The 14,346-nt window shown below is 49.2% G+C and overlaps 1 protein-coding gene across 1 annotated transcript in view; it reads left to right on the forward strand.

Moving 5' to 3' along the window:
* Positions 1-1,499: 1,499 nt before the first annotated feature.
* Positions 1,500-14,346, forward strand: part of EEPD1 (endonuclease/exonuclease/phosphatase family domain containing 1) — a 117,571-nt gene continuing 104,724 nt past the window's right edge. The window contains exons 1-2 of the mRNA XM_060108320.1: positions 1,500-1,955; positions 2,383-3,447. Coding sequence (XP_059964303.1) covers positions 2,570-3,447 — 878 coding nt within the window. The 5' untranslated portion in view covers positions 1,500-1,955; positions 2,383-2,569. The remainder of the gene's footprint in view (positions 1,956-2,382; positions 3,448-14,346) is intronic.

The following is a 14,346-nucleotide window of genomic DNA, read 5'->3' on the forward strand; positions in this document are numbered from 1 at the left end:
TTTTCCCCCCTTATCACAACAGGATTACCGGAGGAAAGGAGTGGCATAATGTAGCCTAGTCTTAGGGTTGGGGAGCAAGTAGAGCAGGTAGAGGGGGTCAGACCAGGTCCTGATGACATCATTTGAGCTGGATGCAGTCACGTGTGACATAGGTAAGATCTATTCCTTAACTTTTCTACACAAGAACCCGGAAATCCCTTAGCTTTTATGTCTAAGCTAGTTTGACTTGGATTTCTGTCACTTGCCATTAAGAGTCCCGACCAGTATACACAGTCAGAAAGGCGATAGCATTTTGCCAGGCCTTGGCTGGCTTTCATTTCACATCTGAAGTGCCTCTGCGTTCCCTGAGACTTGGTTTTTGTTGACCTAACCTAGGAAATTTAAAGCAGAAGCACCGGTTACATTGGTTGGGGATGAAACTTCAGAGGTCACTGAATACCCAGGATCAAAGTATTCAACGGTATCACCACACACGGTTTGTTTAATCGAGTACTCCAGCTCCGTGTATCCACTGTAATGCTGCAGGCTCTTTAATCTTTAACTAAATTACCATTTAGTGGTATGATTCAAAAACTCTTCTGAATTTTGGGAAGCAGCCTCCATTTCCAACGAGCACGTTCTTCCTCCTTAATAACTAGGTTTAATACTTATAGAAAATATCCATATTTACTCAGTGCACTAAACGTGCAAACGAACAACGCTATGTGACCTATGTGAACACATCTCTAATCCGTGGTGCGTGCCCTCTCCTAGTAACACAGAGTTGCAAGGGCTGTTTGCGGACATCTCTCAGTAAGCAAGGCAAAGGTAATACTCCACAGGAAGAAAAGAGGACGCCGAAACTGGGGGGCAGAAGTTAAAAAGATCCCATTCAGTCCTCTCTCGAACGTTCTCAGACAGAACTGAGGCGAGGCCCCTGACCCGCAGGGGTGCCTCCCCCACTGGGAGTGCCCTCGCCCTGTCCCCACTTCCCAAAGACGGACTGAACTCGGGCTGGCGGCCCGGTAGCTTCTGCCGAGCCCCTGGGTGCAGCCCACCGAAAAGCAGTCGGGCAGGTCTCGCCCCGGGCGAGGCTAAAAAGCCTCCATCCCGCACAACCAGCCCTCGGTCCCCGGTAGCAACCCGGGCTCAGGAGCAGAGGACCCGAACACAGCCTCGCGTTGACCCGCCGCAGCTTCTCTGGCGTCGGCGCCGCCTCTTCAGTCTCTAAATCCAGCCTCCGAGGCCCGGGGGCCGCTCCCTCCCCGCAAGGCCCTGCCTCCGCACTCCCCGTGCCATCACCACCCCCACGCGCTCAGGCCAGCCCTCTCCCAGCATAGCCCCGCCTCTCACACTCCTGGGCCCCGCATTCCTCCACCTCGCGTCCGGGCCCCGCCCCCGAGCTCTCGGGTTTGGAGCTCCCAGGTCCGGGCCTAGCGCTCGGGCCCCGCCCCCACGAGCCCTGGAGTCCGGGGGAGGAGTTGGCGCTCGGGAGGAGGCGTGGCCGTGGTGCCAGCGGAGGCGCGGGCGTGGGGCCGGGACTTGGCTATTGACACGGACGGCGAACGGGAGCGGTGTCTTTGGTACTGGGGTGTGGACGCGGTTCTTGCGGATCCCGCGTTCGAGTCGGGGGCAGGACTTTTTGTCTGGATCAACGCAACTGCGGCAACGCAGCGGGTCCTGGTGCAGCCTCAAGACTTGGTGCTGCTGCAGCGGCCGGATTTCACCGCCGCTGCCGCCTCCGCAAAGCCCTGCAGCTCCTGCCGGTTCTGGGAGAGAGACTCTTGAGAGTTTCTCCAGCAGAAAGAGCTGGGACGCGCGGCCCGAGGCGGTGTGGGAGGGATCCCGCGGCCCGCCCTTGACCCGCACCCGCGTGGGCCCTGGCTCTGAAGGCGGCGGGCCAGCGCTGTCCTGGCCTGGTCTCAGGCCTCGGAGCCGCAGGTGGAAGGAGGAAGCCCTGGAGGAGCGGCTGAGAGGTGGGGCGCCGGAACGGCGGCGGGTCTGGTAGGGGGCGATAAACCCCTTCTCCGTGCCCGCACTAGTGAGGACGGAATTCCAGAGTTGCTGGTGGCGCTGAGTGCCATATGGGGGCTACCGAAGTAGGGGAGATGGCCCCAGTTCTGGGAGAGTTGAGAGAGGCAGGGACGAGAGGTGTAGGCTGATGGGGATAGGTGCCTTTCCAAGAGAAGCGGCTTATAGCGTTTTTGGACCCCAGTGTGATAAAAATTGGACCTCACCAGAAATCCTCATGGACCAGCCCTCTTGTATGTGTGTTTTCAGAGGTTCACAGACAGGCATCAGCCCTGGACTCCTGGCTAAGAACTCCAGCTCTAGGTAGGGAGTGCTAATGCAAACTGATTAACTGACTCGATCGATTTGTATGTTTATTAATTTGTTTTCCAGGTGGCCAAGTGAAAGGTGGTTTGGACACGCTGGGCATGGCTATTTAGTGTTTGTCTGTGGTAACCATTTCATGCCCTGAATTCTGCACCTTCCCTTCTGTGCCTGTGAGCTCTACTGCACTTCCTCCCTAGCCAGAGAGTTCTTCTGTGGTGGTGAGGGCTTCCTGGCCCCTTGATCCTGGCCGGCCATGGGGAGCACCCTGGGCTGCCACCGCTCCATCCCCCGGGACCCCTCGGACCTGTCCCATAGCCGCAAGTTCAGCGCGGCCTGCAACTTCAGCAACATCCTGGTGAATCAGGAGCGGCTCAACATCAACACGGCCACGGAGGAGGAGCTGATGACCCTGCCTGGGGTGACACGTGCGGTGGCACGCAGCATCGTGGAGTACCGCGAGTACATCGGTGGCTTCAAGAAGGTGGAGGACCTGGCACTGGTCAGTGGCGTGGGTGCCACCAAGCTGGAGCAGGTCAAGTTTGAGATCTGCGTGAGCAGCAAGGGCAGCTCGGCGCAGCACTCTCCCAGCTCCCTGAGGCGGGACCTGCTGGCGGAGCAGCAGCCTCACCACCTGGCCACCGCCGTGCCTCTCACCCCGCGCGTCAACATCAACACAGCCACCCCGGCTCAGCTCATGAGCGTGCGCGGCCTCACGGAGAAGATGGCAGTCAGCATCGTGGACTACCGCCGCGAGCACGGGCCCTTCCGAAGCGTCGAGGACCTGGTGAGGATGGGCGGGGTCAGTGCCGCCTTCCTGGACAGGATACGGCACCAGGTGTTTGCCGAGAGGTCCAGGCCCCCGTCCACCCACACCAACGGGGGCTTGACCTTCACCGCCAAGCCTCACCCCAGCCCCACCTCGCTGAGCTTGCAGAGTGAGGACCTGGACCTGCCCCCAGGGGGGCCTACACAGATCATCTCCACTCGGCCTTCGGTGGAGGCCTTCGGAGGCACAAGGGATGGGCGGCCCGTGCTGAGGCTGGCCACCTGGAACTTGCAGGGCTGTTCAGTGGAGAAGGCCAACAACCCTGGGGTGCGAGAGGTGGTGTGCATGACGCTCCTGGAAAACAGGTGAGGACAAGAACCACCAGTGGTGTTGGGTGTGAAGGCAGCTCTTGCGTGGCCTCATTTGTGCGTGCAAATGAGTGGATTTTGGGGGGGGGGGGCGTAGGGAGAGGGCAAGATTTTTAAATCAGTGTTCTTGAGGCCCCAGCCAGTATCGTGCAGTATTCTGAGTGGCTGAGCTCTTCTTCTCCAGAATTTTCTGAATACAGCTGTCTGGGCTTGAGGTCTGTATCTTGAACATGGTATATCTGAGATCAGTTCCTAACTTTGGGGTAAGTGGAGATTGTATTGGTGTTACTGCTTTGGAGAATATAGTTTGGCTTACAAGACTTCATGGGGTTCACACCAGATCAGGCACTCAGAGCCTGGGAACTATTGCAGTTTTGCATGTATGAAAGAGCTACTTGGATTTTTTTTTTCTTGGGAGGCAAAGTCACATTCATTCCACCAAATATGCCTATTTGTGTGCAGAAAATCATCTTAAAGGCCAGGTATTTGCAAACACATGTGCTATGTATATTTACCAAAATGATGTGAATGAATCACTCTTCATTCTTTTCCCTTATTTAGCCTGAAGTTGGTTTTTAGGCCCACAGTGGCAGCCCCAAATGTATGTAACCTCTCCTGTCCCAGAGTCAGAAAAGTCCAAGCTGAAGTGTGGTGAATATTGGCCAGATTTTCCCATTTGAACCGTAGAAGATGAGAGTTGTAGGATGGGCTCTTATCACTGACCGTTTACATTATTCACAACCCTGCTTTTTTGTAGGAACTTCCGTTAACCCTCCCTAAAACAAAACAATATTATTGTAGCAGTAACTCCTGCTATTAGTGCAATAGTGTATTATATAACATAATCAACTCTGGGAAGGAAAGAAATGTTTCTAATGGTCCCTTCCAGGGCAGAAACCCTCTGATCCCGGTCTGGAGGGAATTGGCCATGCCACCCCCCCGCCCCAAGACACAGTATGTTTAGGGCCACTCGCTGCTTTCTTTTGCACTGAGCTGTTGGTGAGGCCGGTGAGGTGGCAGTTAGTGACATGAAGTGACTTCTAGGCGGGAAATCACAGTGCATTGTGGCAGAACATCAGGATAAATGAATGAGGAGAAAACCAGGTCACAACGTTTCCCTGGCACCGTCCCACTGGCATGCTCTGTCACTGAGGATTGGGGGACCTTGCACCAGCTCAGGGAACGGGACCCGGGGAGCCCCTGAGTGCTCTTCCGGCACCGCCATGTCCTCTGTTTTGCAGCATAACTCACTCCTTTTGCAAAATCATCTAGTTCACAGGTGAGAACGGGACTGAGCCTAGGAGGTACTTGTCGGGAATGGCTTGGCAATTGTTCTCTCCATCCATGGCTGCAGGGGTGTATGTATGGGCAAGGGGAAGGGAGGAGGGAGGAGGGCTAGCTGTTTAATTCCTATGATGAGTTTTCTTAAGGCTTAGTTTGGGGGGTGGAGGAGGATGAATCAGGATCTGAAGTTGCCCCAATAAGAATGATAGACTGGGTAGCCCTTGCCCACTAACTATGACATAGTTTTCAAGCGTGGTCTCTGGACCAGCATCAGCAACTGACTCAGAAATTCTGGGTTTCTGTGTTTTCACGCACCCTCTGGCTGGTTCCGATATGCACTAAGGTTTGAGCCCCGTTGTACTGTGTATCGGCAGTCAGCTATCCCCGTGGGTTGTCCTGTAAAGCGCCTTCTCCTGCACTGGCTTTTCTGACAAGGTCTGTGAGTCCAGGCAGAGCTTTCTAGGTACTATTTTCTTTGGTTGTTCTGGTCATCCTGTTACTCAAGCATATGATGTTCTTTCTGGCCAGAGTTTGAAGGCTTTATTCAGATTCTAGAACAGATGAATGCAAAGGGTAGAAAATGGGAGAGTGAGCAAGAAACAGCCGACCTCAGAGTGGGCTCCGATCTGCAGGGCAGACCTGGAGCAGCCTGGGGCACACCAAGAAGAGCGCTAGCTTGTCCAGTGAGGGATTTGTCCTGGTGTCTCTTGTTTGGATTTCCTCGAGGGGTGATGATCTGTTGAAGGTATTTGACTGCTGTCCTCAGGTGAGAGTGCAGGAAGAGCTTACCGAAACCCAGAAGGGTGTAGAAGGGAGCGTCTGGGAGTGACTTTAAACGTGACTTATGTCCCCATCACATTTCTCACACTTGGCCACATCTGTTGTCCAGTGGGTTGGTGGTTCCTTTTGCCTGTTCACGATGTGTTCAGTATTCTGGGTGCTCCAAGCACCTTGTTAGTGTCTGGTAAACCTGAAGTAATTGGCTTAGGGCTTGACCCCTTGCACAACTGGAGTGGGTCCATTTGCCTGTGTGACTCTCCTAGGGCACCAAAAGATGCCTGGCTGTGATCACATGTCTTCAAAACAGCAGTGCACATTCTCCAAGAGCTGGGTTCATCCTGATTCACAAAAATGTCTCGCATTCCAGTTGATCCTTTTATTAGTAAGAGGAAACATATTTAGTTTGAGCAAGAATGGATGCATATAATTTTTTGGATGGCTCTTAATTTTCATACATATATATATATATATATGTAGTACAGGAGTTAACTGACTTGTGGGTGTGCCTTCATATTTTGCAACAGCTTTCACATTCATTTGATTTCTTCAGTAACTCTGGGAAGTAGGTAATGCATGCTTTTATTAATGAGTCTCCATCTCTGGGTGAGGAAACTAAAACCAAAGAAGTTAAATGACTTATCTCCATCCCACAACTCATTAGTGACTGAGCTGGGACTAGGACCCAGAACCTTCTGACTTTAGACCCATGCTCTTCACAGGCATGCTGTTTTGTAAGCACCTCACCTTTATCCTGCCTCTTGTTCAGGCATCCCACACTCTAACCAAGGGCACTTGCCAAATTGTGTACTAGTCCCATTTTCTTACATTAAATCCATTGTAAAGGGGAAAAAAAAAAACAAACCCAAAACGAAAACCCTTGGCTCCACCTCTTAATGTGTTAAACTGATGAAATACCTTAACCTCTCCAAGTCTCAGTTTTTCCATATGTTAAATATAGCTAATGGGGGAAAAAGCCCACAGAAACACAAATGCTTGGGCACTTCTTTTGCAAAGAGAATAGCTGGCTCTTGTTTTCCTTTCTGTGGGTTTGCTTTAGTAGGTGGGGGACTAAAGCGTGCCTGGGTGGGACTCTAACGGGATAGTCTGTTCTGGCCCTGAGATGCTGCTGCATTGGTAGACAAGTGTGTATGAGTTACAAGAAATCATGTTTTGCACATGAAGCCTGAGATAGGACAGCAGAAAGCTCGATAATCACACGATCACCAGGAGCCTTCAGGGATGTCACGTTATGGCACAGAACCGACGGGTTTCATCAGATTCCTTTGCCAAATCTCAGTCTTAGGCAGTGTTTTTCCTTGTTTTCAGTATTTATGGAGCAAGACTAAAAGAGGAACGCTTCTGCTAAATACTCTTGCAAAATTTGGTGGCAGCCCGCCTATGGAATGAAGATTGTTTCTTTTTTTCTCTTCCAGTTTTACTGAGATATAATTGACATACAGGACTGTATAAGGTGTACAGCGTAATGATTTGACTTACAGACGTCCTGTGGTGATGACCACAATAAATGTAGTGAGCATCCATCATCTCATATAGATACAAACTCAAAGAAATAGAAAAAAACATGTGTTTTTCCTTGTGATGAGAACTCTTAGGCTTTATTCTCCTAACAACTTTCATATGTAACACACAGCAGTTGTTCATTATATTAATCATTTTATACGTTAGGTCCGTAGTACTTACTCATCTTTTAACTGGAAGTTTGTACTTCTTGACCACCTTCCTCCAATTTCTCCTCCCTCTACACCCCGCCTCTGGTAACCACAAATGTGATCTCTTTTTCTAAGAGTTTATTTGTTTGTGAACTATAATTGACCTACAACACTAGGTTGGTTCCTGATATACAACATAGCTATTCGATATTTCTATATATTTTAAAATGATTACCATGATAAGTCTAGATCTGTCACTATTCAAAGATGCTACATAATTATTGACTATATTCCCTACACTGTATATTTCATACCCATGACTCATTTATTTTGTAATCTGAAGTTTGTACCTGTTAATCTCCCTCACTTATTTCTCTCCCCCTGGCCTGTTCTGGCAAGCATCTGTTTGTTCTCTGTATCTATGACTCTGTTTCTGTTTAGTTATGTTTGTTAATTTGTTTTCTAGATTCCACATATAAGTGATATCATACAGTATTTGTCTTTCTCTGTCTGACTTATTTCACTTAGCATAATATCCTCCAAGTCCATCCATGTTGTTGCAGATGGCAAAATTTCATTCTTTTTTATGGCTGAGTAGTATTCCATTCTGTGTGTGTGTGTGTGTGTGTGTGTGTGTGTGTGTGTGTGTGTATAAACAATATCTTTATTCATCTATTAATGGGAACTTAGGTTGCTTCCATATCATGGTTATTGTACATAATGCTGCAGTGAACATAGGGGTGCATATGTCTTTCCAAATCAGTGTTTTTGTTTTCTTCAGATTTATACCCAGGAGTGGAATTGCTGGATGATATGGTAGTTCTATTTTTCATTTTTTTGAGGAACGTCCATACTGTTTTCCAGAGTGGTTGCACCAATTTACATTCCCACCAACAGTGCACAAGGGTTCCTTTTTCTACACATCCTCTCCAGCATTTGTTATTTGTGGTCTTTTTGATGATAGCCATTCTGACAGGTGTGAGGTAGTATCTCATTGTGGTTTTGATTTGCATCTCCCTAATGATTAGTGATGTTGAGAAGGTTAATTTTTATTTTTTGTTTTTTGCTGAGGAGTTGTTCTGTTTTGGAAAGTCCCTTTGGTTTCTGAAAGCATAAGTCCTGCGGGAGCTGACAGATAATTTCCAAAAGAAATAAGGAGGTTTAGCATCCCACTTGTGCATTTTCCCCATGGCCTCGGTCAGAAGGGAACATGAGTCTCAAAGTCTTGAGCCTTTTTACCGTCTGAATCTGTTTTCTTGCCTCGTGTTTGTTTGCGATATCAAAGCCCAAGGTGAATTAGTGCCTGGCAGCACGCACTCATTGTGAAAAAAGAGATTTTAGTTTATCAGACTTGATTAGTAGGCTCAATATAGACACAACCCATCTTGTTGTTTCATTCATTCAATGAAAAACACCTATTGAATGGCTGCTGTGTACGTGCATATGCTGAATTCTGGAGTTAGACTGGCCCTGATTTTAAACCACGTTAAGCAATGTGAATCAGCTTTTATGGCTCAGCCTCAAAACAGCCTGAAAAATCCATACATTTTATCAAAAGTCACTGACTAGGACTGATACCTGGCTGAATTTTTCCTTTAAGAATAATGAGCTCGGGGCTTCCTTGGTGGTGCAGTGGTTAAGAATCCGCCTGCCAATTCAGGGGACATGGGTTCGAGCCCTGGTCCGGGAAGATCCCACATGCTGCGGAACAACTAAGCCCGTGTGCCACAACTACTGAGCCTGCACTCTAGAGCTCGTGAGCCACAACTACTGAGCCGCGTGCTGCAACTACTGAAGCCCATGCACCTAGAACCCATGCTCCGCAACAAGAGAAGCCACTGCAATGAGAAGCCCGCGCACTGCAACGAAGAGTTGACCCCGCCCGCCGCAACTAGAGAAAAGACTGTGCAGCAACAAAGACCCAACACAGCCAAAACAATAAAATAAATTAAATAAATAAATTTATTTTAAAAAAAGAATAATGGGCTCATCCTGCGGGACTGAAAGGTAGATGGATGCAGCCAGACATAACATCTGGGGGCAAAGTGCCCAGCAATCCCCTTAAAGTAGAAATTGTGGAATCTATTTTGACAGCTGTGGAAACGGAGTCTCCGAGAGATTAAATGGCAGCCATGTGGCCTTCAGAAATGGAGATGTTGGAATCAGGTTTTGAAGCCAGACGTTTGTTTGATTTCAGAGCAGGGAGTGGAGGTGTCTCTTCCCAAATTCCACGTCCCTTGACTGACCCCCGGCCCACCTGCTCTTCCCTCCCTGTCTTGGGTCTGAGGCTGGCCAGGCATCAGGGCTTTGCCTAGACTCTAGGGACTGTGTCAAGCCGCTGGAGGCCTCTGCTCCCTTCCTGTTTTTGTTCCTCGGAAGGACAGGGCTTTTGGCCAGAGGTAGGGCACTCCAGAGGGTGCCAGGGCCCCTCCACCCGGACCCTCAAATGTGAGTCTGCGACCTTGGCTCCACTCCAAGGCGGAGTTCCGGTTTTCTGAGCCAAGGAGATCTGGGTGGTTTCCAGAGAGAAAGGTGGTCAGAAATAGGACTCCTGAGGATTAATAAGGGAAGAGAGTGTGAATGAAGGGAAGGCCTGGGGTGGGCGGATGCAGGGTTCATTTCACCAAAGGGAAAGCGGTTACTTTTGTCTTTCCAGAAAGCTGAGCCCATTTGGGATCTGAATTGGTGAGGGTGGGGCGGGGATGCGGAAAGTATTGATCCTTCCAGGAGATATTCATTCCTTTATTATTTATTCATTCATTCAACAGAAATTTTTTGAGCTCTCACTAAGTACCAAGCTCTGTGTCAGGCTCTGGTAATAAAGTGTAGGACAAGACAAAGCTGGTGCTCTTATGGAGCTTCCATTTTAGGTAGGAAGATGGACAAGTCAATACACAGATAAATAATTATGGGTAGTGGCGAAGGCTGAGGGTGGTGGAGGCTTGCTGAGTAGATGGGGGTCAAGGAAGCCTCAGCTGAAAGCTAAAGAGTCAGCTGAGGAGCCAGGCATGCAAAAACTTGGGGGAAAGAATGCTTAACCCGAGGAACCAGCAAGTGCAAAGGCCCTGAGAGTTTGTTTTGGAGAGAGTGGAGTCCCGGGAGTGGCAGGTGGCTCGGGCTGCAGGGGGAGGCAGGGCCAGGTGGGTGGGCCCTGTAAGGCTTTTACTTTAACAGCGGGAGGAGGCCACAGAGGATTAGAAGCAGAGCTGATGAATTAGCTGTTACCAGGTTGTTCTGGCTGCTGGGGGAGCCGCTTGGAGTGGGTCCTGGGAGTTGAGAGGCTGATACAGAATAAAGGCTGAAAAGGATGGTGACCGGGGAGCAGGAGAAGTGGGTGGGGATAAGAGGATCTTTAGAGGCAAAAACTGGAAAGACTTGCCTGTGTTTTGGTTATTGTGGGGATTAACTGGGTAGATTCCTAGAAGACAGGCTCAGAGGCATTTAAGAAATCCCGGGGCTGACTCACATGCCTCTGCATTGTGTCGGCATGATGCAGCTTGCTGACCTCACCCCTCCGTCTGCTGTTGCCTCATTCTGGACAGGTGAGGGATCTTGGTCCACATAGTGGATGGAGGAAGAGGCCTTGTGGTCCTCTGTGCAGCCCGGGTGTTGGGCTCTACCCCGCAGTCCTCCAAGCCTTACAGTTGTCCAGCCTCGAGACGAAGAGCGAGCCCAGAGACAGTGACAGAGACATCAGTGGTTTATTGGACCGGGGAATCTTACACAAAGGGTCCTGGATCGACACCCCACCTTGCCCGGCAGACGGCAGGCAGGACATGGCAGCAGTCTTTGGTACTTGCTGGAGAAGGAGGCTATCGTTTGTAGGGGGAATTGACGTCCGGTGTGCTCCTCAGTTACCGGGGACTGATTAAGCCCTATAATTAAGAGGATTGGGTAGTCATGTGAGTGAAACAGGGACTGGTCGAGCAGGGGATGTACAGAGCACAAGAGAACAGCCATCCTAAATGGCCTAACCACACACCGGGCATCTGACAAGGCCACTTCTGCTGTTTAGTATCAAGTACACGTAGAACAAGGACATATATGGGGAGTTTTAGGTAACTATTTCTATCAAAAGACATTTCCATAAGTTAAATTCAGCACTGATTGAGCACTTACCTGGTGAGGTCAGAGGCACAGGGAGACCCTGCCCTGGCATCAGGGAGGTCACAGTCTTACAAGGAGACACGTTCGCAGGTACTTACCGGGGTGATGAGTGTTTTGAACGAGGAGGTCAAGCTTAAGAAGCACAGGGTCTGGTACCTGTTTGCTTGGCTCTTGCAGGTGGGTGGAGACCTCAGCACAGAGGAAGGATGGGGGACAGGACCAAGTCAGGTGGTTGGGGAGGAGTTAGTCTGGACGGGGCGGGGCTGGGGCCTGAGCAGCTAGGGTCTTGTCGGCGGGCAAGTCGGCCGCTCCCACTGCAGCTGCCTGGTGAGGAGGAAGTCAGAGGCCACTCCCGACACTCAGGGGTCCAGGCTGGCCCACCGCCCGAGCTCGGCTCTGGAATGCTCAGACTGGGAACGTGGCAGGTTCCCATACACGGTGCCTCACGGGAGAGAAGGGCATTGAGGTAGGTATTATTTTTATATCAAAATTACCGTACCTTACAAAAGATTTTATCCTGGAGTTCCTTAATAACAATCTCTGCCAGTAACAAATAAAATCACGCATTTCACTAAAATGTGATGTGTTCATCATGGACACCCTGGTCTGCGTGTAGTCATGTGCAGCTTAGTGGAAATTCCACACCAGTGAGTCTTATCTGAACATCCAGGATAGGCCACAAGAATGCCCTGCTCTGCTTGTAGTCCTCAACAAATATTTAGGAACCTCAGAAACTTCCTGATCCTATTCCTGATGACTGTACTCAGGCCTGATCTGGACAGCAATTCTTATTGTAATGTTTTGATTGACAGCTGCCAAACAGATGGACTCCAGTGGGTAGAAACCCTGGGGAGATGTGCTCAGAGTAAGCGGTTCATTATAAAGAAATTTTTTAAAATTTATTTTTAATTTATTTATTTATTTTTGGCTGCATTGGGTCTTCATTGCTGTGCGCGGCCTTTCTCTAGTTGCAGCGAGCGGGGGCTACCCTTTGTTGCGGTGTGCGGGCTTCTCATTGTGGTGGCTTCTCTTGTTGCAGAGCACGGGCTCTAGGCGTGCAGGCTTCAGTAGTTGTGGCACGCAGGCTCAGTAGTTGTGGCTCACGGGCTCTAGAGTGCAGGCTCAGTGGTTGTGGCGCACGGGCTTAGTTGTTCCGCAGCATGTGGGATCTTCCCGGGTCAGGGCTCAAACCCATGTCCCCTGAATTGGCAGGTGGATTCTTAACCACTGTGCCACCGGGGAAGCCCCTAAAGAAGTCTTGAATCCTTGTACTAAACTACTGGGTAAAGAAACCCTGAGTTTTCTTTACTGAGTACAGCTGCCTACCTCTGTTGCTCAGTTGTTTGTTTCCAACAAGCCCTTGTTTCCTGCGAATTCTATTTTGATTCAGCCATTACCTGATTAAGCTGTTAAACTGGGCCTTCAATTGTTTTATCTAGAAGCCGCTGTAAACTCCTGAAATGTGATGCCAAGAGAATGTTGTTCACGTGGCCACATGGAAGGTTGTGTGCATTTTGGGTGTGGTTTTATTGTGTTCTAGGGATCTGAATCTGGTTTGCTCACCCAAAAGCTGGAGGGTGAAGTCACTACTTCGCGTTTCTCAGCTTATGCTAAAAGTATGGTGTCTTTTAAAGTGGGAGGTCTCAGGTGGATTGTTGTTTTTAAAAATACTTATCCAATTCTCTATGAAAAAAAATTCCCCAGAATGTATTTTCATTAAGCAAATTCAGTCTGACTTAAATATTTTTGCAGTCTCTGTTTTCTTAAATGGGGAAAAAGTAAAAATTTTAGTGGCCTCTAAGTACCAGTGATTAGGCTTGGGACTCACCTGCCAGTAGATTTGGGGCTTTGTCCTTCCTTGCTTGGTGAGCAGCCTCTGCAGCTGCAGGTCATTGTGTCATTTTACTGGTTAGCTCTTTGCAAAGTGGTTCCCAGTTGTTTCTAATTTGAGGACTCATTTAAAACAGTGAAATACTGCGTGTCCCTCCCCCTCCACTTATGGTGATTTTATTTTCAGTGTCCGTGACCGTGGTGGTAATAGTAGTTGTGCCAAGAACAAAACCAATGATAGTTAACACTGATAATTACTGTGGCTGATGGCTTATACACTGGATACCATCATCAGTCCTCTTACAGATAGAGGAGAGATGGCTCAGGGAAGCTGAGTAATTTTCCCCAGGGTCACACAGCTTTTAGATGATGGAGCTTGGATTATAATCCAAGCAATTAGATTCCAAGGCTTGATGATAAAAAGCTACTGTTAGTTTACTAATGCTTTTCCACAAATTTGTATTTTATTCATCACCCCAGCCTTTTTACTGGACTAGGTGCTCCCTTAACCAAGACCTTGGTTTGAGTTCCCTAGTCATGATCTTTCATAAGTATGCTGATAACAATATCATTTTGTGTGTGTGTGTGTATCCAGTATTTCTTTATTCAAAGTGGAGCCAAGGGTATTTGCAAAGCAATCGGAGTGTGGAATACTATATTTTTATGACTTTACAGTCTTTTTACAATCATCTTGCCCACACCTATTTTGACAGCAGTCTCTTTAAACAATTTGCTTTCATAGAAGCTTGGCTAACATTCATCTTCCTTTTCTTAGAAACAACTTTTTCTGCTCACATTCCTGTTTCGACAGTCTATGTCAGATTTAGGAGACCATAGTAATATATATAACTGACAAAAACAAGTCTGGGGGGCTTCCCTGGTGGCGCAGTTGTTGAGAGTCCGCCTGCCGATGCAGGGGACCTGGGTTCGTGCCCCGGTCTGGGAAGATTCCACATGCCGCGGAGCGGCTAGGCCCGTGAGCCATGGCCGCTGACCCTGCACGTCCGGAGCCTGTGCTCCGCAACGGGAGAGGCCACAGCAGTGAGAGGTCCACGTACCGCAAAAAAAAACCAAAAACAAAAAAACAAACAAAAAAACAAGTCTGGGGACAGGCACAGCTGACCCTAGATGAGCATGTGATGCCCCACTCGAGAGGGGAAGTGCACAGCTCATCCGCCGGGAGAACTCCGCGTGCCGCGGGTGCCCAGCTCCCAGCATGTTTTGC

This window comes from Mesoplodon densirostris, chromosome 9, assembly GCF_025265405.1.
Source record: "Mesoplodon densirostris isolate mMesDen1 chromosome 9, mMesDen1 primary haplotype, whole genome shotgun sequence".
NCBI classification, from domain to species: domain Eukaryota; kingdom Metazoa; phylum Chordata; class Mammalia; order Artiodactyla; family Ziphiidae; genus Mesoplodon; species Mesoplodon densirostris.